General features: G+C 37.0%; 1 protein-coding gene across 1 annotated transcript; it reads left to right on the top strand.

Moving 5' to 3' along the window:
• Positions 1-419: 419 nt before the first annotated feature.
• pla2g4ab (phospholipase A2, group IVAb (cytosolic, calcium-dependent)) lies at positions 420-26,792 on the top strand. Its single transcript, XM_015016983.1, has 19 exons — positions 420-671; positions 4,156-4,264; positions 6,684-6,765; positions 7,198-7,346; positions 7,567-7,680; positions 8,001-8,038; positions 8,414-8,558; positions 11,020-11,156; positions 11,813-12,035; positions 12,404-12,518; positions 16,359-16,496; positions 16,572-16,661; positions 18,342-18,407; positions 20,300-20,430; positions 20,505-20,616; positions 21,927-22,111; positions 22,187-22,376; positions 23,115-23,272; positions 25,652-26,792. Exons 2-19 carry the CDS (start codon positions 4,247-4,249, stop codon positions 25,808-25,810), a joined length of 2,250 nt encoding a protein of 749 aa, XP_014872469.1. The 5' UTR covers positions 420-671; positions 4,156-4,246; the 3' UTR covers positions 25,811-26,792.
• The last annotated feature ends 718 nt before the right edge of the window (positions 26,793-27,510 follow it).

Here is a 27,510-nt window from a genome sequence, read left to right as displayed (position 1 = left end):
AACCTGAATGCATTCCATAGCATTTTTTTATTATTCTTCCGATGTATTAATCATACAGATGACAATTACATTGACTTTTCAAGCCGAAATGAAAGGTCCGCAACGAATTGCAGAAACATAAATCAATGTTCTTGTTGGATAAATTAAGTTAAAGTGATGTGATAGTATTTAAAAAATAGATGGAAAACTTTAATCATACTATAATTAAAAAACCCACAGTGACTAGGGACAGCAAATTGATCTAGTCTGGATTGTATTGAAAAAAAGTTATGAGAGGTCTTGTCGTCATTGCTGTGTCATATTCGCTATTATCTCACCAAAGTGAAAAAAGTGCCCTCGTGTGGAGGAAATTACGCGTTGGAGCCCATTTGGAAAAGTTCTCTGGGGGGAGTTACCAGCACTGTAGTCCTGCTGAGTCAACTTCTGACTTTTTTTTACTGTGAGATTTCCACACTGTTTACTTTGACAAATTAAACTTTTTTTCCTTTTGAATTTTTTCCTTTCTTCATCTAACTCAATTTTATCTGTTGCATTAGTTTGGCCGCTGAACTACCCGACTACCGGGTGCCGAGAAGCGCCTCCTCCTCCATCTTCATTCTTGCACTACGATTATGCTCGCTCAACATGACACATTTAAATGGACTTATAAATTGAAACGCGATCTTGCTCAGGTAAGTTTTTGTTTCCTTCTCTATCTGCACACGGTCTCTCGCCTTTTGTGAAAGAAATTCGGACAGATGTGTGAAAGTGTGTCCATAAACTCGGCTACTACTGGAGCCTGGTTTTGAAGAGTTAACGCAGTGGACGCTCACACAGAATAAGGAAGCTGAAAATACATTATTTACGCGCATTAACGTGCATTTTAAAAGTCCAGTTCATAAATGTCTGTTTCAACAGCTAAATTTGACAGATTATTGTAAATATAGCTTCTTGCTGGAGGATGAGACAGAGAAAATCCGTACACAAGGAGCGTATAAGTTAATAAGAGTGAGCTTGTATTTTAATGTGTAGCTCTCATTGTCATCTGCATTGTTTTGCATGATCAAAACCAATGGATTAAAATCAATAAATGTGCACAGCCATAACACTGTCAATCCGTCTCCAAAGAATCAGGCCAAACCAGTCGTTGGTGTCGAGTGGCCGGTTTTTAGAGACGCTTGGGAAAGACTGGAAAGTTTTCTCACAGTAAAAGTCCTTCTAAAAAGTTCACAGTGATTCATACACGTAATCCTCCATAGTTTTTGTTGTTTTAATGCCTCAGAGTATTTGTAGCAAAACGAGGAAGCTTTCTGTATGTGCTATAGTTTGAACTACTGCAGCTGTTTTGCATCATGGCAGCTTGGTTGCTGTACTTTATGAAAATGTTAGTGCCGCGGGGGCCGTCCGTGGAGCTATTTTGGCCGCCTGCATGCGCTCATTGTGTGCCGCTGAACCAGGGCAGCCAGCGAGGAGAGCTGGCACCGACACAAGTTGAAGCTTTTTGCTGAAAACTACGTGACGGCTGGAGTGAACACAGAGACCCTCTACGTGCTCTCTGTCCACTTGATAACAGCACGCTTTGATGAGCAGCTGAAAAAAAAAGACTCAATGAACTTCAGCTGCGTTATCCGCACTGTACATGTACATTTGCGCACCATTCATGCAAATTTCTAAAGAGTGAAAATATTTATGCGCGGCTAAAAATAATCACCTTGTCATCTCTTTTGCAAATATACACCAAGCTTTACATTTTACTGCTGGTTATGTGACACAGCAACTTTGTCACAACTTTGTTTATTCTCATTGAGTCTTCTGAAAGTATCTATACCCCTTGTCTGGATGTTACAACCACAAACTTTAGTGGATTTCATTGCGGTTTATGTGATTAAACAACACAACATCTTGCTAATTACAGAAACAGTCATGAATTCTGGTTGCTCTGAGGGAGCTGCAGAGATCTATTGCTCAAGTAGTGAAATATTTTGGCAATATAACTATTAGTCATAATAGTTATCTTATTATAACTATTAATAAGATGACTGTGGCTCCACAAATATCTGAATTTGTGGAGTCAGATATGCTCCACAAATCTGACTTGTATTAAAAATGGCAAGATGAAAGCCATTGGAAAAGTGATAATTACGCCATAAATGGGAGGCAACAACATTTGACTGAAAAGCTCCACACTGAACTTTTATGGCTTACATGCAAAACAACGTGTTGGTCAAAAAAACTAATCTTGCCCATCTCACTTACCACAAAAAAAAACAACAAAACAAGCAAACAAACAAACAAACAAACAAACAAAAAAACAAACAAACAAACAAACAAACACACTGTAAAACATGATGGTGGCAGCATCATGCTGTGGGGATGCTTTCCTTCAACAGGGACAGGGAAGCTAGTCAGGGGAAGATGGATGGAGCTAAATCCAGAATGATCCAGAAGGAAAACCTGGGAGGGAGGTTCATCCCCCTCCCAGGTGGAAAATGGAAAATGATCCTAAACATTCAGTCAGAGTCAGACTGAGACGTTCAGAGCAGGAGTGTCAAACATTTTGTAACGTGGGTCAAAACTGGCAACTTGAGTATTCACAGGCCAAAAAAAAAAAAAAATTCTGAACTATAATCATCAATTTCCTGCGCAACAACAATCTAGACACATTAATTAAGCAGAGAACATGTTTTTTATTTTTTCTGTGGAAACAATGTCTAAATCATTGTAGATTCAAAGCTTCAAAAGGGTTTTGCATGTTTTTTTTTATTGGAAGAAAGACATTCACTTTACTAGTTTAACATATTTAGTCTATTATTACAAATAAAAACATAATTTAGGACAATCTTTATTTGAAAAAAGCTTTAATATTGTAAATAAAATCAGACTTGGGTCCACCCAAGTCTGCATTAGCATATAAATCAATGGATCAATGCCGTCCCATCTAGAAAGCACAAAAGCTTGGTCCTTAAAAGATGAATACTTTGTGCTGTATCTAACATTTTTATGAGAAAATTTTAACTTATGGGTTATAGTTTTGTCCTAATTGGATTAAAAAGCCTTCATCTATCACCTGCACTGGTGGGATTCATTTGTGTCATTCAGGGGCCACACAAAATCAGTCCAGGGGCCATAAATCATATTTAGCTGTATGTTAGAATGTCCCAGTTTAAGTTCAGGCCTTGGAAATTTGTTGTCAATACTTGAACATGTATGCTTAAAGACACTCTCTCCAATCTGACAAAGCTTGAGCTTTCTGTGAAGATGAGTGAGCAGGAATTTCACCCTGCATGAGCAACGACTGTATAGATAAGCACATAAAACATGTCCCAGTAACTACACTGAACATATTAATTCTCAGGGGAGCTGAATATTTAATACTTGCCACAGATTTTAAGGTTTTAGTTGTAAAGCAAAGACAAAACATTTAATATTAAACAACTTTGGACTCAACAGACTCACATTTTGACGGTTCTTGGTGCTCTAACTTATCCTCTCAAGAACTGCCTGACAAAAAGATGTATGAAACACACACATTCATACACACATTTGCTTTTGGTCTGGTTGTCTTATCACAATTAGTGGCTCAGCACACTTCCTGTTGGGCCTGCCAAGATGCGAAGGGTTGTGCTGATAATGACGGTTCTGGTCTGCACAGTGGAGCAAATGTTGAAACTTTTGCCTTTTAGTACCAAGGTATTGGGTTCAAATCCCAGCCTGGAATCTGTCTGCATGGATTTTGTATCATCACTCTGTGTGCTAATGGGTAATCCATCAGCGCACCAACCAGTCGTCCATAATTGAAACTTATCGCAAATACATTTTAAAATGTTTTATAAACTTTTCTTATTAAATGTATGAAAATTCTAACTGCAGTTTGTCAGAAATAATATATTTCTGATGCCTTTTTAATTTTTAGTTGAATAAAAAATAGACATTTTTGGGATGTTACCTTGTTGCATGGTGATAATTTTTTCTTTGCCCTTTTATTTGGTGTTGGACTCAAAACTCATACCTTCAAAAAGAAGCTGCATAGATTATTTTTTTCCATGGTTAACTCCTTGTTGTAGTTAACTGCTGACCTTAATCAAAGCTAACCTGTGCAAAGTTTTGTTTGCTTTAGTTCTAGGGGGAAAAAAATCAGAACTTAATCTAAATCGGCTTCTTTTGTTGTTGTTTCAGGCCAACTGCATCAGTGTGTGACTGAGATGCTCTGAGTCAAAGTTTGCATCACGTCGAGGGCTTTCCTGAGAATTACTCTCCAAACATTGCAATGGCTTCCAATATAATTGTGAGTATGGGACGCTGTGATATTTCTAGCATAAATGAAGTGAAAAAGAATGGTGCTTGGCATGTGCTAGGATGAGATGCTCATGGTATGACGTGAAAATATCACAGTGTTTCATGTTATCAGGGTACTAAGACAAAAATTTGAGAACAAAAATGTACCTGACGTTCCAACTGGCTTTATAAAAAAAAGGGCAGCAATCAAAGACTTTATAATCTGTAACATTTAGTATCATTTTGACTTTTAAGGAAAAATATTAAAGGAAGTTCTTGGAGTTTACGTTTCTTAATTTATATATATATAAAAAACTGAGCTAAAATCACTGTGTTAGCTTCTTTGTGCCATTAAATAAGAAATCAACAACAAAAACTAGCTATACACTCAAATTAGTTTAGTTTTGTGTATTACACTTTAAAATGTTATTATTTAAAATGTCTTTATGAAATGGCACCTCAGTATCTTGCAGATCATCACAGAGTTTTATTCAAATCAACTAATTTTACAGGTTCTGTAGTCCAGGCTGAAAAACAATCAGGACCAAAACTCTGGATCACTCGTTTCAATTAACATCTGTTCAGGAATACGAAAAATTTAAGGGAACTTCTGACAGCTTTCTGCCCTGGTTGAGCTTCTTTTTATTAGTTTATTTTATTATATTGTTCACCTGATTTATTGAGCTGGATTTGCAGTAATTTGTACAGCAAATATGTGCATCATAGATTGTCTTAAATGTGCTTACTGGTTTTGAATGTGTAGCTTTTTAATAATTTCATTGTACCTTCATACATGTAGCTGCTCTATGCCAACAAGTAAAACATATCTCAGGTGGTTCAGTCGTTCCACAGAACGACTCGGATCATTTTCCTTCAACAAATACAGATTCAAGTTTCAAAAACCCAAACTGCTAATGTAGAGATCAGAGGTTTTTTATTAATTTGAACACAACTTTGAGATAATCTTTGTCAGACTTGTATTCCTGACAATCCAGTGCCATCTTGAATTTGTTATATTTCCTGTGTTTAGAGTTTTAAAACTAAAATGTCCTTTAGGAGTAAAATGATATCCACTGAGGTGACAGTGTTCTTGAAAAATGACCTAAAAATGACTCTGGATGTAACAAGGTATCGTAACAACAGACGAAAAGAAACACAAGTTCTGTTTTTTTAATAGAACAAATGGATGACGCCCACAGTTTAGGCGCAGCTAACACAATCTATTTATAACCTGTCAAAATTGTTGTAAGGACAAAAAAAAAAAAAAGAAGTAATCTTAGATTTTACAAATTAATGTGTAACATTGCATAACATTGCAATTTCCTCTGTAATTCCTAGGGTGTGATCAATGGGCAGAAATAGATGCATACCTAAGCCTATCACTGATCATACCAAAGAAACAAGCGATGTTTGATTTTGAGCTGTGACTCAGCACCTCCTGTCTGTCTTATTGTGATAGTTTGATAAATGGTTATAACATTCTCAGCTCATGAATACAACCGGGTGGATTCTGTTTAAACTGGAGTGTTGCCAACACATTTAAATATAGTATTAACTTTTTTAAAATTTATTTAGAAATATCTGAAGCAATAATTACTGTAATTGTGTCACATAATTCTGGGGAAAGTTCAGTTTTTGCACTGGGGAGTATACTTACCGTACAGGAAACAAATATGTTCTCTAAGGAACATAGCAGTGATCCAAGTTTGGAGAAACAAAAATTTGAAGTCAAGCTCCCAACTATTCAGAGTAGAAACAACTTGAAGTGTAATTTTCTGTCATTTTACACAAACTTAAAACCTTAGGTTCAAGCCCAGCAAACTTTAGTGCTTTATTCCACTTTTGCCTCAACGAGTTGTCTTCTTTGTGGCTTTTTTTTGTTTATCAACCAAACAATGTTTGTGTTTCCATTGGCGATGTCCCAATCAAAGCATTTTTGAATATCATTGTCAGTATAGTTGACTGCGTCCAACCATAATAGCTTTTGTCGTCATTCATTACTGTTGTATCAAGTTGGTCGCACCCTAAAAGTCGTCATCTTCCAAAAAACATTGAAAAGATGGAATGTGCCGGAAGTGCTGGAAATACGTCTGTAGTTAGCAATTATTAAAAAAAAAAAAAAAAACGGAAGTTGTTTAGCTGCCTGTATTAGTCTATAACTAATCCGCACAACCGTGGAAATAAAAAATAAATGTATCTTTAACTGTATAGTAAATGCTTACATGTTTTCAATCAAAGTGGCACAAAGTGAAGCGTTTCACGATGGGTTTGATTGTCAGCTGTCATGCCAAACCCCCTGCATGTTTTCTCTGGTTGACGACTCATTTTGCAACCGACAGATCTGTTATCATTTTCTTTACGCTGGTTTCACATATTTTCTCACACAGAATACTAAAGTTGTTTTGAACTAAACATGAACTGTGTTGTAGGTGGAATATCAAATCTCTCATAAATTCACTGTGACTGTCGTTCGTGCTGAAAGTGTTACCAAAGGAGCACTTGGTGACCTGCGTAAGTATTTAGGAGTATTTTAAACAATTATGAATCTGAATGCTACATGGATTCATTGTTTAGAGTAGAGAAGTTGATTTTTGTACTTATGTTCATTAAAAATGTAAAATAAATATAATTAATGGCGTCTGAAATGCTAATTAGGCAAGAAATTCCATCATTTACACTGCTTTTTTTTTTGGTAAGACATTATGGTTGTGAGATGAAAATGTAGCGTAAGGATAATAGGAGATGTTGTAATAATCCATAATCTGGGTTACGGGGAGAATGTCAGTATTAAATAAAAGTAACCCCAGAATAGAACCTTGAGGAACTTTATATATATAAATATGTTTGCTCATATTTCTGATTTCCAAATGACACGAAGGAGTGTCTTTCTGCCACATTAGATCTGATCATTTAGTAAATCTACCCAATCTGTTGCGTGTTTAGTGGATACTCCAGATCCATATGTGGAGCTGTTCATCCCAACCGCTCCGGAGAGCAGGAAGAGGACGAAGCACATAGACAACAACATCAACCCAAAGTGGAATGAGACTTTTCATTTCATTTTAGACCCCGGCCAGCCAAATGTGTTGGAGGTGAGATTTGCATTTGAAAGTCCAGTTCTAGTTCTGCAGAAGATGACTGAGTAATGATGCAACACAGCAGTAGCACTGCAGCTATGAAACAGGATTATGACTCAAAATGTTTCGTTTTTTTGCTTAGACAATTTTCCAATGTTTGTTTAATTTAATCTTGGTGAAGCTAAACAGAATTAACATGTTCAACAGCATAAACTCTACTGTTTATTCCAATCAGCTGACATTAATGGATGCCAACTATGTCATGGACGAGACACTTGGGACGGCGTCCTTTGACATCACCAAGCTCAAAGTGGGCCAGAAAAAGCTGGAAATTTTCAAATTTGGAAAAGTAAGGCTGTCACTTTAGTTTACACAACCTAATATTCATATGTTTGAATGGCAAATGTTGTTGGAAAATCTTTTCCCGATGATTTAAATTCTCGCAAATGACTTCGAAATGAATTATGTAAATGTGCGTTACTGCAGAAATGAGTGCTTCAGACGAATGCTAGGAAAGCGTCAGTGAAAAAATCTCATGAATGATGATATATTTACATGTTTATTGAGGTGGTTGTGTGCCAAGAGTGTAACATTTTTCCATTTGGATAGTTTGTTTCCTGCTGTGGCCTCCGTCACACTTAAATAACCACATAATGTTTATTTTTACAGGCAACCAAAGTACACTTGGAGATGATGTTGGAAATCTGGTATGTTTTTAAATCAAAATTAAATGTTATTTAGTTATATTTAATAAGTAATATTGGTTTATAAAGGTGCTGTCACACTAGAACCAGACTAGTTGCCTAACAAAGTAAATGAGTAATCAAATCTGCAGCTGATTCCTTCCCGTAATTGCATTTAATGTAATGTTCCAGAAAAGGTTTGTAATTATATGAAGGTGAGTGATAAAGATGAAAAAGTTTGTAGGTGAGTTTCACAGCAGACCACCTGACAGCAGATCTTATCAGACAAAGAAGATCAGTTTTGATCATCCTGTCAGAAGATTTTATTCTCTAACCACGTTCTGCTCGACATGAGTCGGCGTTTTCGTGAAACCTAAATCTTATTTTCTGCATCTTCAGCACAAACCAGGACCTGAGGTTCAGCCTGGCCTTGTGTGACAAAGAGAAGGAGTTTCGACACACCCGCAGAGAAAGAGTGATGCTCGGCATTAAAAAGCTCCTCGACATGGAGAAGCCTTGCTTCCTCCCCAGCGCTCCGCACGAGGTGAGTGCAGAAACGCAGAGGCATTTTTTTACATTTACAATCGAAATGACAGCTGGTTCCTGAAGTGACAGCTTAAATTCTCAGTTTTACTCACTTTGTACTCCTACCTAGAAACAGGCAGGAATGTAATGACTCAGCGTGTTATTAACACACTTTTTTGTGTCATTTTTCATACATTTTAAATGGCCACATTTAAGTTCTTACTTGTGAAAACTTCACCTGTTTGAATTAAAAAAGTAAACACTGCTTGCACTTCACATGTACAACTTCTGTGCTGTTTTTCAATTACTTAGCGCCTAAATAACACACAACACAATGAGGTGTTCACAGAGTCTTGCAAAAGTATCCAGTGCTTTCAACTTTTTCTCACGTTATACCCTTGACATTCATTGCATGTTATTTTATGAGAAACCTGAAGTAGCAGACAATTATGGACGAGACGAAAAATTACAGTTTTCAATTTTGTTTTTTAAAATAATGTCTGGATTGGGTTTAACTTACGTTTGTTTTTTAGACCCTTTTCTTTAGTTACAATGGATGGTTTAAATCAAACCAAATTTATGTGTTAGAATGACCTAGTCAAAGTCCAGACGTAACGGAGGTAAGAAAGCAATTTTCACAAATGCTTTCCATCCATTTTGACTGAGCTGGAGCTATTTGGAAAATTTCGAAAACATATGATTTTCCCTCTCTCACTTATTTACCACTTTAGTTTGGTTCATGGAATCAAATCAGAATTAAATACATTGAAGTTTATGCTTGCAGTCTGAAAAAACAAAAGTTTATGAGGAATAATGTTTTTGGTAAAGCACTGAAACTCTCACATGGTATCAGGCCCAGAAGAAACAGAAACAACATGGCTGCCATTAGGTTAAAAAAAAAATCATCAGGAGTTTGTATGCTGGTGGTAAAATAATTATAAATTATATAATATTTTATTTAAAAAAAACTGAACAGATTTAAACAGCAAACAATACTTTGTTCAGTGTTGATTCTCTCTACAAAAAGCATAAAACTTTATTTTGGTCAGTGACCCATAATAAGGAAGCACTTTGATCTGGTTCACAGTCAGCGCAATGCAAAATCAAAACTTTTTTTTTTTTTTTTTATCAGAAAGGTAAACTACTGTTTATCCTGTCGCCTCACTGATAACCTGAAAAACAGGAAGGGCTGATATTGGCCCTAAAACTGTTTCCATAATGGATTATGTTAACCCTGCCGCTGACATGAAGCAACACGATATTTCCTGCATTTCTACTCTACTGAGTTTATTCTTTTTTATAAAGTAGTGATGGTTCTGATGTGTGCTTACAGTAGCATTTGCTCTACTCCATATTCCTGCTTATCTTTAGCTCCGTCCAGGAAAGGTTATTGACCAGAGGAAAAACAGTCCAAAGCATTAAGGTCTGTTGCCTTTAGACATTGTAATCAAGCTTCAGTGCAGACTTGCTGACATGAAGTGGAAATCTCTGACGCAAAACTTCAACCTTTTCTCCCATGCATTTAGTTTAGCTTCCTTTCCCGCCAGAGCTGTTTTGGTGTGGTGCCCCTGCTAGCTGGCGATAAGCTCTGGCCAGTGGTTCCCTCTCCTCATTGTACGAGAACTTGCAGAGGGATGAAGTATCCTGTTACAGCCTTTTACTGTGAAGGCCGTCCTCCAACTCCCTTTGACTGTAGAAATATTCAGAAATTATGGATTGCACGGGCCGGGTGTTGCACAATAAGAATTAGGAAATAGCTGAAGTTGTTAAAACACAACTTAGGCAAAGGACTGTGATAGGTACTTTTTCTCGAACCTATATAAAAAGACCACAGACAACGTATATGAATTTCATAGACAAAGCTTTTGCAAAAGGAGAACTCTCCATCAACAACCTCATCAGCCGTTCACAGAGAATTCTGGTCTGCTTTCGCGTGAGCCCCTGTTTTATTGTCAAGCAGAACAGCCAGAAAAAAAACAACAGAGGTCGTAAAACATTTAACCTAAACAAACCAGCAACTCAGTTCCAGGTGTGATATCTGATCTACGGTCTGAGCCCAGTTCAGCTCTAGGTCAAACTAACACAAGAAGAATTTAAGGTCTGGGAAACACAGAGTTAACTGTCTCACATGAAGATGAAACAGTCAGTCGTAACCTCCAGGTCAGTTTATACACACATAAGGAAGAGAACACTTTAAACAGAAAATCACAATAATACTGATTAACATTAGACTGAATATGAACTAAAGTAAGACTGAATATGAACTAAAGTAATAACAAAATGATAATACCAAAAAATATCTAACAGACTGCTGCAAAGGCATGATGTAACTAGCTTGGCATTCAAGCTGTGCAAAGGGAAGTTACTGAAGCTGGAAGAATAATCCAGATTGAATCCACTGTTTTTAAAGCCTGTAGGTTATAATGATGTTGTTAAGCATATCTTTCTTCATCTTATTATAAATTTGCTTACTGTTCCAGGTTCCAGTGATAGCCATTGCAGGTTCAGGTGGAGGTTTTCGTGCAATGGTCGGGTTTTCTGGAGTGATGAAGGCCCTGTTTGAGTCTGGGGTCTTAGACTGTGCCACGTATGTTGCAGGCCTCTCTGGGTCCACATGGTACGTGTTTACCTGCCCTGTTTTCTTCATGTCTCACCTTCATCATGCTTGTTTCTTTGACTTTTCTTTATTTATCAGTATTTTCTTTTCTCTTACTTTGTCTCTGCACTACAATCATGAACTTCAGTGTACTTTGAGAGGATTTTATGTGATATACCAACACAAACCAGTGCATATCTGGAGAGGGGAAGGAAAATGATTCATGGATTTCAAGGTTTTTATATCCAAAAATATGAAATTGACTCCAGTGACCAAACATATCTGGAGGAGTTGCAGAGGTCAGTTGAGAGATTTGGTTGCATACCTTCCATAAATCTGCCACTGATGGAAGAGAAAACCTTAACTAATAGTAAACATCAGCCAGAACACATGTTGGTAGCAGCAAAATTCAGTTAATAAATAACTGCTCAGTGGGAATGCTTTTCTTCAGTAGGAAGATCGAAACTCGTCCGAGTCAGAGGTGGAAAGACGATGGGAAAACCCCCCCCAAAAAACTGTCTGTTAAAGACTTGGAACATGACTCACATAAAATCACTCCAAAAAATATAAAAACTTGTGGTTGTGCCACAGCAAAAATTACTTATCTGTACTTATTTATTCTGTAATTGTAATTTGAAACCACCTCTTTCTGTCTTTCTTCCACTTTATCTCTCCAGGTATATGTCTACTCTCTACTCCCACCCCGACTTTCCAAACAAGGGTCCGAAAGACATCAACAGCGAGCTGATGAAAAGAGTCAGCAGCAATCCTCTCAGGCTGCTGCTGCCTCAGCACATCACCAACTACATCCAGGCCCTGTGGACCAAAAAAGCATCAGGGCAGCCAGTTACGTTTACTGACGTATTCGGCATGCTCATAGGAGAAACTCTTATACCTGCGGTAGGAGCCACATACAGCTACTATTTATTTTACTCATGAAAACCAGTGAATTCCCCTGATTTAGTGTAACTCAGCTATTAAATGTTTATTTTCTTTAAAAAGAAAATGGTTGTTTCTAACCAAGCAGTGTATTTCTATAGTTAGCATTGAGAGAGGGCAAAGATTTCTTTTCACACATTATCTGTCTCATGTCAAACTGTCACAACATAGTGACATAGTGTTTTAATAAATATGTAAAAAAAAACATTTTAATATAGAAGTTACCTACTGTAGTTTGGGGAATGTAATTATTATTCCTTATTATGATGTTAGAAATGTGAACATTAGTGCGTATGAGCTGATTCAAACATTATGGTCTGTTTATTCAGAGGATGGATATCAAGCTAAGTGACATCCAGGAGAAAATAAACCAGTCCCAGAGCCCTCTACCTCTCTTCACATGTCTACACGTCAAACCAGATGTTTCAGAGCTCATGTTTGCAGGTAATTCGGATTCTTGTTTTATGCTAAAAGCTCATCTCTGACACCTCATATTCCCAGCAGACCTACATTTGCATAAATAACGAGTAATGTATACACATATTCAGTGAGACCACATGCAAAATAAGCAGCCAACACGTATTCCTTGTAATGTAGCATTGGTGTCAAAGACAGGATGTGGCCCGATGTGTTCAGCCGTCTTTTAATTCCGCACTTACAGAAAACATTAGCTGAGCTAAATAAAGGAACTGTCTTAAGCACCAGTTTGTGGTTGTTCTAGGTTTGTCCCATATAACACAACACTTCCTCTTCGTTAGTGTGGGCTCTATGGCAACTGAAGCAGTTAAAACTTTTAAAAAGAGGACTAAACTGCGGCTATTGTAACTCATTTCATCGTTAGTTGGCTCATTATGACAAAAATTGTCAACCGGTCCAGGCTTTAACCTGCCTTCATTGGTATTAGTGCCCAGGGTTTAGCTTAGCTTTTGTTGGATATTAAATATATTAAGACATCTGTAAACAAGAAAACAAAAACATGGAGCTACAACATTAATAAAAAGTTGGATTAGCTCTGGTATTTTAGGATTTCATTGTCTCCTGTTCATTTCACAGAGTGCAACACAAGGAGTTCCAGTCCATAAACAGCATTTCTGACTCGGTTTCCACCATCAATCTTTTAATTTCACTTTGTAGTGATAAAATTTTTTTGTTTTAAATGCTGCTTGACTACAAGTTTTCCAGTGCTGCTAAAAGGAGATAAGCAATCAGCCATTCTTTGTAAAGAGGGAGAAGACTTGACAGATTATCTTACACTTAATTCCATGTAGGGGTGTTTGACAGCAAACAGCCATGATTTATGAAAACTAATCAAAAAGTGGGATGGAGGGAAAAAAGAAGCAAACTTTCCTTCAGTTCAGCATGTAGGAGATAAACTTGTTTCTTTAAAGTCAGTTGAAACCATGAGATTTTACTGAACACACAGTATTAACCACTTCCTTTTGATTGCTTATATAAATGAGCATTTTCATTTCTTGGCTGCACACAACTACTTCTGATGTTGATGCTCATAAAAATATATGTTTTGATAAGTTTTTTGCATTCAAACACTTAAGGATCATTTTCACAATTAAAGGTAGTTTATGTAGTTATTTATGGGAATGATTTAGGGAGATATGTGCAGGAACTTTTCCTGTTAATTTTTTCAATTTGAATGATTTTCTCTTATTTTAAAACAACACAAATCACCTAACTATTGTTCTGTTTTAAAATGTCTGGACAGTGTTGTGGTACATTGCACATTGTAATTGTTCTGAAAGGTTTAATCACTGGTTTAGACATTTGGGTGTTATGGTTTGCATTGTTTTATATCTCTGTCCCACTGATTGCTTGCTCTCTTGTCTTTTTAAAACCCATTTGAAATAAAGAAATAAAATTGCGTGTGAAACAGGCAAAAGCAAAACATGAAAAAAAAACATAAGACTTTTAGGTATTCAGTGCATAAGAAGGCACTGGGAAGTCAATAAGACAGTAAGAGGGTCTTTAAATCTGTCATAGATGAAAAATCTAATACACAACTAAATGCAGACCTCCAGAGTCAAGCAGACAGCTGCTATAAATGGATTGAGATTGACTCAACACAGGAAAACCCAATCTTCACAATTAGACAGGAGCAGATCAGAGGAAGTAAAGCAGGTTGCAACCACAGAAACTACCAAATTAAAATAGGAACTACAAATGGGGCTTACAAAATGCTATTGCAAGAACAAAATGTAACACTACTAAAATAAATAAAGCCATGAAGATGAATGTAAAAAAGACTACATAACCTCACAATGACTTTTAAAAACATAATCTTTGGAAGGAAAGCGCAGACTCAGCAGTGCGGTCAACTTGCTGTAAAATCTTTGTAGTTAATCACATCCCAAACGTCTTATCGTTCGCCTGAGTGTTATCAGCTGAGCTGCACTGAACCTGAACTCTAACATCCTGAATAACTTTTCAAAATGTTCCTTTTGAATTTGTACATTTTCCAATGTACAGTATATAGATTTACGTCTCTGGAAGTAAATGTGACGTCACAGACGCACCAGCAGGTGCGTAATTTGACAGTTAAATATAGTTTACAGATGAATCACATTTTCTTTCCTCCTGCTACATTTATTTATTTGCATCAGATAATTACTGAATTATTCCGAGAAGGGGTCACCCACAATCTTGTGGGGAGATATTTCACTGTGGGCCGATTTACTGAGAAATTTCCCTTGCGACTTGATCCACAGAGGTTTCTGTTTATCATAAATGTGCGCAGGGCTCTGCTCTTACAATAGCCTCTGTGAGAAAACTGATCCAGAGTAAGGTATTCCCTCTCTTGTTGCCGTTGAAAAGATACTATTGTGAAGAGCCACTTCGACATGTATTTACGAAGATGACGCAAAACCTGTACCCAATCTGGAATTACACGTTTCTCTTTTCTTATCGCACAGCAGCAGTACCTAACAGTTAAAGAAAAACTGTCTCGATGACAAACATTGCAACCATTGCAGAGCTAGTGTGAAAATGACATTTACTACCTTAGGTAGTTGTTCAACCGTGAAGCATTTTAGTTTCGTTGATGTGATTAGTAATGTTTGAAATGTGGTCGTGGATGTTTCTACAAACTTAGGAATGTCTACACACACATTCACATACACTGGAAGAAAGTTATTTTTAGAGCCAATTATTCAGAAGACATAAATTATATCACTCATGATTGGGTGAAGCCATTTACTGTTATCCTGCTGTGCTATTTTTTTTTTTTTCAATTATATTGACATCAGAAACTTCCCAAATGGCTCTGATCAAATATTGACAGCTTGATGTCTGGTTTTTTTTTGTTTTTTTTTTTGTAGATGAAGTACTTTATTTTCTCAGATAATAAATATGTCGGTTCTTCTTGGAGAAAAGCCTCCAGTCCCTTTAAGGTCTGGGTTGTCTTAAAGGAACTGCGTGTTTGATTTTGTCCTAAAGTACCTCAATGATATGAGGCCAGGAGACTAAAGCTGCAACTCTTGACTCTCAATTCCCAATTTTTGCTGAAATCTGATTGTCACAAGCAGCGCATTGTTTACAGAGGCAATAATAAACGGAGTCGTTTCATAGTGTGATTGTAAAGTTAACAGAACAATGGGAGCCAAAAGTATTGTCACAAGATTGCAACAACACAAAGGAAGGTAATAAAAAGAAAACACAACTGATATTAATGGCTCTTTGTGGAGCACTGACTGCAGTTTCCTTAGTGAAATCTGTTTGGATGCGCAGTGCGCTTCACTGACAGACTTCTTTTATAAGTTAATCATAATTTTTATCAATTGTTTATGTCTGGATTTGCTGCGTCTGACTTTTTTTGGTGCAGGAAAATGATTTGTGTCTCACATCAGTGACATGAAAGTCAGATTAAATGTGACATTACATTTGTAAGTGGCACAGATCAGATATTATTGGGGTGAAAAGTTCATGGAAGTTCAAACTGTGGGTCTCAGTCACCTGCTGTGTGAACACAGCCTCCGATGGTTGCTCCAGAAACTTTTTGCTGCTCAAGACTGACGTGGTCAAATCCCAGAAGTACTGAATCCCTACATAGGCTATTTATGAGGCAACTATGTTTGGTGGATGTACCAAAAGAGGAGGCAAAAACAAATTTAAAAACTACTGTGGTTCCTGGCAAAGGCAGCTTTTAAAGTTTTGCTTTTATTACATCTAAAGTGGATACCTCTCCTCATAGCACTATCATCTCACAATAATTAGGTGTTTAATATTATTTGGTGAGTAACACTTTTTCACATTAACTCTAATTCCAACCTCCAGATTGGGTTGAGTTCAGCCCGTATGAAATAGGAATGGCAAAGTATGGTACCTTCATGACGCCCGACCTGTTTGGAAGCAAGTTCTTCATGGGAACAGTTGTGAAGAAGTACGAAGAGAACCCTCTTCACTTCCTGATGGGTAAGGATGAACCATTTCAACTGGAGCACATGATTTGGGTGTTCGATACTGACTGAGCATGTTTTGGTGTGGCAGGCGTGTGGGGAAGTGCCTTCTCCATTCTGTTCAACCGAGTGCTGGGAGTCAAGGACACAGCCGGAGGCAGCACCATGGAGGAGGAGTTAGGTAAGCTGTTACCCTGCTTTCTCCTTTTTTTGGAGACAAAATGAATGGGAAATGTAACAAAACTGTTTCACCAAGTTAGCTTAGAGATTTTTAAATGTATATCCCCTCTCTAGTTTTCTATACCCGACTGAAATTTAAAAACAAACATATGATTGATATTTTGGGGGAAAAAAGACTAATAAAAGTTTCTTAAAATATATATTTTTTGCAAATATTACAGCAAAGGCTGATCTAATGAAAGAAAGAAATTTGTAAATTGCAGATGAATGTAAATAAATTAAAATAAATGTGGGTGCACCTCAGTGAATGAGATAATTAGAAAGGAGAATTTATTTCAGCAAATAAATGTAAAAAAAAAAAGCTGGTCACATATTTAGATTCATTACACACAGAACAATATATTTAGTTTTTTAGAAATAAATTTTCATGATTTCTTTTTCAAGACGTTAATTGAAAAACGAGTTAAGGGGAAAAACGTGGTAGGAAAAATTGCACAATCAAAGTTGATAAGCAGATTAAATCCCCTTTTTTGGCTTATTTAAATATTTACAAAATTACCACACAGCCACATCAAAATTACCTGAAAGAAATGTTTAAGATGTATCTGTTTGTTACAGCCACATCTAAGAGTTTTACTTTTTTGAATTGCATTGCTAAAATAAATTGAGATCTCAGTGACACACCTGTAAAAACATTTTGGAGCAGAACGATTCTGAATTTGTCATAAAATGGTGAAAAGAAAGATTCAAAAACAAAAATGTCGGGATGAATCCAAATACTACAGAACAAGGAACCACAGGATGATCTGACAAAGAGCTGACAGACAGACAGATATATCTGCATGGGAGGTGATTATTGAACAAGAAGTAGGTGGTTGATTAGAAAGTGGGAACAGCAGTGAAGGAAGGCAAGTAACTGAAGTTAAATTTAAAGGAAATAAACCAAGATAAAAAGAGAACGATAACGATAAAGACTGCAGATAATAGCTGAACAAAAACACAAACACCAGAGTACTACAAGTAATCTTAAACCTAAAAAATCAACTGAATATAAAAAGCAAAACAAGACCTTTGGTCCAAAGTTCATGACAGAATTTTACTAAGTAAATATAATGTATAATATTCCTATAGTAGTTAAAATTGAGGATATTCAGGTTGTGATTGCAAGAGTGTTTTAGATTAGTTTGTAAATGTTGAAGTCTGTGTGAGCACAATCAGACATCTGCAGTCATGGGTCACTTGTGTTAGTTTTCTTTTTCTACATCTCTGATTGAAATCAGTTTCCATGGAACATCCTCACACTGCGATGGAAATCACTGCATACCTGAGATCCTTTTGTCATAAATGTGTCCGGAGGTTGGTTTTAGTCACTTCATCTCACACCTTCAAAGAGCTTTTTAAAAAATGCAGTTTGGGTACCAGTGACAACCCAGCTGTGAGGGGACATATTAACTTCATGACAGCTCATTAGCTCTTCGTTTGATTGAATGCTTTTGTAATTGGTGGCGTTTACGCCATACAGTCAGACTGTGACAATGTAGTTCTCACGAAGATAAGCAGCTGATGGTAATATGATAATGCCACAAAACCTTACAAAACAGGAAATCAGGTTAACTTTAAAACTTAAAATAAACTTGTTTAAGGACTTGCAGAGTGAAGAATTGTTTTGTACGTCTTACAGAGCAGATCAAACCCCAGCACATTGTTGGAGAAGACAGCCTGGACAATGACGATGAACCCAGAAAAGGTAAGCTGAGAAATGCATAAAGGATTTAATGCACAGCTGATTTACAGTGAATAATTGTAACACTGATGTGTTTGAAGCAAAGTTTCCATTTGCATCAGCTGGCGTGACAGCTGCATGAGAAAAATCACTTTGCTTAAGAGGCTCTGCTGATTAATGAGTGTTTCACTTAGACTTTAGAAAAGCTGTCTATTGTGATTAAAAAAACTAGACTTTTACTGAAAAAAAGCTATAAATAGAAAAAAAGGACAATGTGTGGGAGAGAAAGAGAGAGACAGGTTTGAGAAAAAGGGTGTGTCAGAAAAAGAAAGACGTTGGTTTCAAATGAACTCTGTTCCTGCATGTGAAGATGTCTAATGTTTCTCTTTTTAAAGCTGCACGACTTTAAGTAACAAATAACCAATTCATGTTCCAATGCGTGCATAAGCCTTAGAAGGTGTGTCAGAGTTTTCTATATTTAGATGAAATTTAAAACAAACAGTTTCTGACGGCCAACACTAACCAGCTGTAATAAAAGCATGACGGTGCCACTATCATGTTCCACTGTGGGGATGTTCTGTTCAGTGTAAAACTTTTGTTCACGCATTTTGCATATGGGTAATATAATCGTTAAATTTTGGTGTCTTCTGACCAGCGCACACATATTCTGTATCTAAAGATTTAAATGTGACTTCTTCTATTGGCATGGGCATCTTTCTTGCATGACAAAAATTTTCTTGGTCTTGGTTCAAATCTCTTTAGAAACTGTTTTCTAAACTTTTTTAAATTATTTAATCTCAGAAGTCCTCAGAATTGGACTTTTCTTATGCATAGATACAGGTGTTAAGAAATATGTATTAAACAGGGAGCAAACGCATGAGAAAAAAACACTATAAAATCAACTATTTTTTAAAGATTTAAAAGGTTATTGACTTGTTATATTTTTGCCTGATTTGCTCAGTGTAGGCCTCTCTCCATTTCTGCAAGCAAAAAGTTGATTAGCGAGTTAATGTTTGAGATCTAACCATGATAAGATTATCTACCATAATTATCTCACAGTTCTTTCTGTTACAACACGTGGAAGCCGTTGCTTTTGTAGAGAATTTTTAAGAGGAAGTCACTTAGATTAAAATAAAACTACAGGTATGATGGTAGCCAAATACTTGAAATGTTTTATGGTTTACTGTTTATCAAGGTCAGATGACAAAATCCAAAACATGTTTGAAAACTCCTAATCCAAAAGGTTAAAAAATACAAGTTCATTTTCACAAATCGGCGTGAAGCGTTGAGAGCTGAATGATGTCATTGTGAAATTCTTTGGTATAAAAACAGAAGCAGGATTAGAGAGTAAAGTCCTTTTGTGTTGACTTTCATAGACTTTTTTCTTCACGTCTCATTGTTAGTGGCATTTTGTCACTAGACTCCATTTATCTTCCTTTTCTTTATGTACTTTTGTTTTACAGCACGTAGTACAAACCAAGCATGGTTAGTAAAACTCAGTTTGTTTTCTCAGGTATTTCCTCCTCTTTCATTTGAAGTTAGGGGAAAAAAAATATTTATACAGTTCAAATTTTCTTGGCATGACTCATGAGTTGCTTAGCTTGCTCTTTTGTTGTACAACGATTCACGTTATATAGACCTTGGTGGGCTAAATCAGTGAGTGATTAATGGCCAGTTTACTTCCTAAGTAACTAAAACTCGAGATAACTCACTGACTCGTTAGAAAACCTCTGTAGAGCTAAATGTGACATGCTGAGGAAGAAACAACGCATGTGGGCCAATCAAAGCTGATTACACTTATAAATATTTTTTTAAAAACATGAAAAGGTAATTAACATAATCCATAAATTTTCTGTACACCCTTGTAAGTTATGTAAAGGCCAAGTATGTGTGTTTGTGTACATTTTGGTTTTTAGGTGGAACAGAAAACCAAGATGCAGAGGAGGAGTACAGCCGCACCGCTCAGGCCAGCTGGGTTCAGAGAATGTTCACCTCGCTCTTTAGTGACTCTGCCCTGTTCAACACAAGAGAGGGTCGAGCTGGAAAGGTGCACTACTTAAACGTCAGCACAGGTCGATCTGCATTTTCTTTGTCTAAAATCTCCTTTTATCGCCTCACCAGGTGCATAACTTCATGCTGGGCCTGAACCTGAACACCAGCGTCCCCTTCTCTCCTCTAACGGACGTACAATATACTGTGCTTACACCTGAAGACGAAGTGGATGCTGTAACAGGTAAGATGAAAATAACGATGCACTGTTCACTCTTTACATCAAGATGGGTCAGGATCGTTTTACACAGTTTTACTATGATCCACGATACCTTCGCCGTTTCTTCTTAATCCGTTTAGAGATTAAATTCTGATGCGACCAGAATAATTCAGAAGTCAAAGCTTTGTTCACTTTTTCTTACCTTGTTTTTGGTCTCCTTGTGCTTGTTTATTGTTTTAGTTTCTAATGATTCAAATGATCAAGTTTTCTATGAAATTAGATTTTAGCTGCAGTTTGAAAATATTTTGTGTGGTGATTTGTTGAGTGTGTATAGTTTTTATTTGGCTGTTTTCTTTACATCACTCCAGAAAGTGATGCTTTGATCTGAAACTTTTGTACAATAAATACCACATTATTTGTCAGTTTTATTTATTACATGGCGTTTTGACATAAAGCCTTTAGGCAACTAAACTACATGCAGTGTAGTGAAAGTGTCTTGCAAAAACCATTAAATTGTTCACATCTTACCAGTGTTGTGATCTGTGTTTTCTGTGTATTTATTTTGAGGTTTTTCTGTGTTTATTAGCCTGTGAGTCTCTGTCTTCCCTGTTGATTGAGCCCAGCCGTGTCTCGTTTCTTTGATTACCCTCCCAGTGTATTTAGTCCCACCTGTTGAAAGATTTTCAAAATGTGAAAGAGTTTTACCTACCCTGTACTCATAGCAGCAAGCTTGTGGCTTCAAGTGTGAATATTGCAACTTTTTAAAATATGTTCAAGCTACACTCTATTCAAGTTACTCAAGGAAAAACAGCAGTAATGAAATCCAAAGTTAATGTCACTTAGGAAAAATCTCATTTGAATGGATTTGTGTAGAACGATGATCTCATGATTAGCTTTTGGAAAACCTGTAGCTTGGATTAGATTACATGATATTACCCAGTTTGTTTCTTCAGTTGAATTATCGTTGGAAACCATTTCTCTTTAGACAAGTGCTATGATGTCATGAGTCAGGATCCAGTGTATTTAGGTGACAAGTTGTGGCAAACAGCAAACATTATTTCTGTGAAGCTAGAAGTTTACTTAGCTTTGCTTAAAGAGACTCTGTTCTTGAACACAGAACAGCATTCATGTATTTAGTCACCATTTATACCCAATCTGTGTCACTCAAATAACACAGATTGGGTTTTTTTTCCCTATGAGATCATTTGAAAGGCTGTACTTCCTTCTTCCAGTTGCATGTGTCATACACCCTGTATTTCTTTTATTCCATCCAACTCAAGGTTGGGTTAGATGGAATAAAATAAATGTAGTTGTCATTCTTTGTGTTTTTGTAGACCCCGATGAGTTTGACCGTATTTACGAACCTCTGGACGTGAAGAGTAAGAAGATCCATGTGGTAGACAGCGGCCTGACCTACAACCTCCCCTACCCGCTCATTCTACGGCCGCAACGCGGCGTTGACCTCATCATCTCATTTGATTTTTCTGCTCGACCGAGCGACTCCAGCCCCCCATTCAAGGTTAGAAACTTCTTAAATCCACTGAAATCAAAACTCACCAAAAAACATGATCTAATTAGTAAAAATGTCCCACAGGAGCTGCTGTTAGCAGAAAAGTGGGCCAGAATGAACAAGCTCCAGTTCCCTAAGATTGACCCAAAAGTGTTCGATCGCGAGGGTCTGAAGGAATGCTACGTCTTCAAACCCAGGAAGGGGGAAAAGAATTGCCCGACTGTGATCCACTTTGTCCTGGTCAACATTAACTTCAGGAAATTCAAGGCGCCTGGTGAGTGTGAGCATGTGCAGAGATGTTTACAGAGCTGGAAGGGTCAATGTTACAAGACCATGTCTTATCATGATTACACTAATTTCCTGTTAGCGCAAATGGTAAGTTTGACTCTGGAAATGTGAGGAATTTTGATGTGAAAAGAATGTGGGAATGCAATCATAATCAGTTAGCAGTAGAATGCGCTTCGCGTTTTTCCCAAAAGTTACACGCTTTATCTGAGGGCCCCAAAAGGAAACCATCTGCTCAAGGTCTAGGAGGAATTGGTGCATATGTACACATGCAAAAATGAGTCACAGTGTCTTCAGCTTTTATGACTCACCCCTCTAATATATGGCTCCTGTAGGATCCAGGTGCAGATGGGGAATCCTGCATCCTGCAGTGTAGTTTGTAGAAACAAACCATCATGCAAAGACACAGAATCTCCTCCTTTCCATTCGTGTCTCTTTGCGTTTCTGTTAGTCATCTGCCCACTGACTTTCGAAGGCTGTTTATATGATACCAAACATTTTGTTTTTGCTCTCAAAGCCAAAAGACATCTGAGGAAATGAAACCGTAAATGAAATTCCAGTGTCTGCACTTTCTAACTTTTAACCTGCATGTGTAAAAAGTTGGAATAAAACTCATAACGGTTCAAATGTAGTTCAACATAGACTACATTTGCTAAAACTGCATTCGTGTCAGTGAATAAACCAGATTATTTATTTCACTCCCTGTTCATGTTTGATCTGTCCACAGGGGTTCCTAGAGAGACAGAAAAGGAGAAGGAGTTGGCTGATTTCGACATCTTTGATGACCCGGAGTCGCCGTTTTCAACTTTCAACTTCCAGTACTCCAACGAGGCTTTCACCCGACTCCATGACCTGATGGAGTTCAACACCCTCAACAACCTCGAGGTCAGCTTGGTGATGTTGCAAGACTGGCACAAATGAAATTTCCGCAACAAGAACCAATTACGATGTCGGCAGTAAATTTTGCAATGTGTAAGAACATAAGGTCATGAAGGGATTGGAGAGTGATTCAGAAACGTCTCAAATAAGCCGTAGTCATCTATCTTTATTAACTTCTGTCAGTAAGGAAGTTTTGGATTCCTTAGTATATTATTGGGCAACATCAAAAACTTTAAGAATTACAAAGGAAGTCTGGCTCATGCTTGTTTGATTTACTGTCTGAGGAATGCTCTTACTTAGCCAACTGCATTTGAATCACTTCTGTGCTGAATGATTCAAGTTTCACTGGAGATTTTATTTCACCCATACATCATACAGTTTTCTCTGGTAGTAGTAGTTTTTTTCTTGCCAACATTATTTAGTGAAAAGGAATCTCAAGAGTGTGGGCATGTCATGGTACGCAGAATATGCACAACCTTTTTTCCACCAATCATATCGTACATATAACACATATAACATGTTCTTTAACTAAATATGAATTAAATATGAAAATCTGAATGCTATACTTTAGCTTTATTTAACAAAAAGTGGGGCGAGGAGGAAAACGCAGAGAAAAATATAAAAACTTTCTATGAAATTGCTTTTGAATATTTATAAATTTGTAAGGCTGCAGCAATGCATCACTTGACTGCTGTAGTACTCAAGCTTCAGCTGCTGAAGTGGATTTGTATTTAACTCTAGTACTTTGGTGCTTCTAAGTAAACCCAAATGATCATCCTTCGTTCTTGACAGTTGGGAAGAATCTGTCCTTATTTTTCCGTGTTTGGAGTTTGCTAGAGATTGTGCTGCGCATTATAGCCATACAATTCCAGATCAGTAAAATCTGTCCTTCTACAATAGGCTGTTCTGACAGCATTTTTTCAGGAGTCTTGCAGTGTATTTCGACACAAGTTTATAATTACACGTCATTGCACCAGGCACTTTTTAAAAAAGGAGGTTTTCTCATCGTAATCCCTACAAATGAGTGATACGTGTTCAAGCTTGTCCAGTAATGGCACTTTACACGCTAACTGGGTTCGAAAATGGATTGAATTTCTGGAGTTCATTAAGCAATTGTACAAACCAGCCTCAGATTAAACTTGGTGAAATATCCACTGCTGGGAAGCTTTTCTTTTTTTTTTTTTTTACCTTTATTTAAGAAGAAAGTCCCTTTATGTCAACATCTCTGTTTCGCAGGAGACCTGGACAAGAAAACACACAGCTGTGAGCTAAAAATTTTTAATTAATGTGAAAATAAGTCAGTCAACATAATACAGTTTCTAAACTCTCCCAGAGAAACAAAAGCTTTAACAGTGAGAACATTATGAAGGTTATTCCCCAACCAATGTCCAAAATAATAATAATTAAAAAAAACACAATTTCTGCCATATTAAGAAAAAAATGTATGTACTCTAGACAAAATACAGAATCTAAACCTCAAAGTTGTCAGCATAAGCAGCATACAAAAAATGTCACCACATTGAAGAACTTAAAAAAAAACCAACTAATTGAGCATTTTATTTTACTTATTGATAAAAAAACTAATTCATCTTGAGACTAAAGTTCTCATGAACTCTGTGAACTCTGAAAGAAATTACATCAAGCCACTAAATACCAAATATAGATAGGATCATGCCATCTCGATAAGGTCTGAATTATAATCACCTGATGGTAAAAGTATGGCCTTCTTCATCTAGTTGTAAACTTTGGTGTCATCTGCATAAAGGTGCACTTTGATGTTAGCACATTTTTCCTAGTGCTATTCAGCAAAAATGTAAACTAAAACTAACCCTTTTCTGCATTGTGACGCGCCTCATTTGATGCGTCATGGAGTCTTAGGACTGCCCACAGAATCACAGTCGAGCAGATTCTCATGTAATATGTACAGATACAAAAAGAGAGCTGCTGAAGAGCTAAAGCAGTAAGACGGATGATGGCTGGAGGTCAGCATAGCCAGGGAGGGAGTGATTACTAGAAACAAATGAGACCAATTAACTGAGTATGAACATCTGGAGGAGGAGAGATTACACAAAATAAGGGGACAGAATAATCACAGAAAATAAAAACATGTAATTTTTCTGATTATTTTAATTTGGTTTTTACTTTATTATAATAATGTCTCGTTGCTTCCTAAATGTCTAGACTCTAGTAAATATGGAAAGTTCAGAAGAAGCACTAATATATGGGAAAACATTTTAGAGCTTGCTGCCAGCCAAATGTTTTTACCAGCTGTGACTTTATATAAGTCTATTTATTACACGAGTTGTTCCTTTCTTTTGGCATTTTTGGGTGTTCTGCATCACTGCAATTTATATTTAATTCTTCTATTTGTGCTTTTTGTTGTAGGTTATTAAAGAGGCCATCAAGGAGTGCATTGTGAAACGGAAGGAGATGCCCTCAAGCCACTCCCTTCCCTTCTCCCTCAGCAGCATCCCTAAAAAGAAGTTTTTCAAAAGAGATCCCGATTCAAAACCCTGGAATCACCTGGAAAAGGATGGGCAGTAGTTCCAGGATAAGACTTTGAATAAAGAGACTTCTTCTAGTTTTGGTGATTTTGCCTTAAAGTTAAGTGTTTAACTTTAGGAAAATGCTCCTGTCCTGATCTGCAGGACGACTTGATGTGATTCAGAGATAAGACCTGAGAAAAATGACGTTTTGTGTGGAAAATCTCTGATGAAAATCTTGGGATTGGACTCCATTGCAACAGCATTCTCATCTGGTTTTATGTTCACATGTGATTTCTGGAAAAACACAAACAGCCGATAATTATTTGACACCCCAATGCAATTTCATGGCTTCAGCTGCAGTCAACACAGTGTTGTTAGGGAGACCTTTTCGTTCGCCCAAACCCTGTCGCTTTTTTATTTTTTGACTCGTCTTTGTCAAAGCTTTTTACTCATCTGATTTTTCTCCCTATGAAAACATTCCCAATAGTTTTGGACGCGTCTCTTTGAGCTTCATTTGCATCTTCATTTGCAGAGAAATATTTTGGCATCCTGTTGCTCATAAATTCTACTGTCAAATTACCTTAAGAATCCTCATTTGTGGTTTGCCGTTTTTGTGGGCTGACCTTTTTTCAAACTGAATGTGTGGCTGTAGAGCATGCACTTTTTAAAAATATTTTTTTCCATTATATCGCCTGTCTTAACTTGTAATCTTGTTTAAAGACTTGGATGGGGGAGCTCATAACTACTGTTTGTGTGTGATGGTAGCTCCTAAACACGCAACCTGCACCCCCTCTGGATATTTTAAACATCTTAAGGATGTTTACCCACCTACGTAGCAGGAGCACTCCCTGCTGCCCGGAAGGGAGTGCCAAATTAAAGCTATCATTTTGGAAAAAACAAAACGCATTACCATAGCAACAGCTCTTCACTCTCTTCCTTTAACATTTGTGTTTTAGCACCCGTGTAAATATCTGGTTATTCACCTGACCAGTTTGGTTCAAAATGCAAACTTTTCTTGACTATCACTTGCTCCAAAAAAACAAAAAAGAAAAAGCTGTGCTTCCAGATGCTTTAGACTTCCTAATCAAGTGTGGGTGGAGTGGAGTATGCTGTTACAAGTGCCTGCTCACATCTCTTAGAACGACGGCCCTCTAGTCAACAATACCGGGTGGAATTTTACACACTACACCTACACCTGCAGCAGTAAAGGCCTGGAATCTCACACACTACACCTAATGCCTGCAGGGGCCTGAAAGGCTGCAAACACAGAGGGGAGGGATTTTTTTTACTGAAGCACTTCCAAGCTCTCTGCAGTCATGTTTCGACCATGGCTGATTGGAAACAATCTGAGATAAAGGGTAGAATCAAGCTTCAGGGTTGTGTGATCAGGGAATATTTCAGTTTAATTTTTTATTCCCAATTTGTGTCTTTCTTTTAGTCTTATTTATGTTTGTAAAGGTTGTGGTAATCTTGTGTGTTCTTAAAAAAAAAGACCTTTTGGGGAAATAATTCATTCACCATCTCAGATAGATTCATAGCAAAGATTGAACATTTTCCTACGTCTACACAGGGAGGAGTATTGGGACTGAAAATTTTCAGTGTATTTTATTTGGTTTCTCATATTCGAGCAAGACAAAATAGTAAAGGTACAATCTGAATACTTTGCTGTGTATTTTTATTCACCCAACCTAATTTAATACTTTGTTGAAATACCAACTGCTATAATTACATCTGCAACTCTTTTGATGTTCTCCACCA

The sequence above is a fragment of the Poecilia latipinna genome, unplaced genomic scaffold (assembly GCF_001443285.1).
Source record: "Poecilia latipinna isolate Pla-1442-1.1 unplaced genomic scaffold, P_latipinna-1.0 Scaffold2087, whole genome shotgun sequence".
NCBI lineage: Eukaryota > Metazoa > Chordata > Actinopteri > Cyprinodontiformes > Poeciliidae > Poecilia > Poecilia latipinna.
This window is presented reverse-complemented; position numbering and strand designations above follow the sequence as displayed.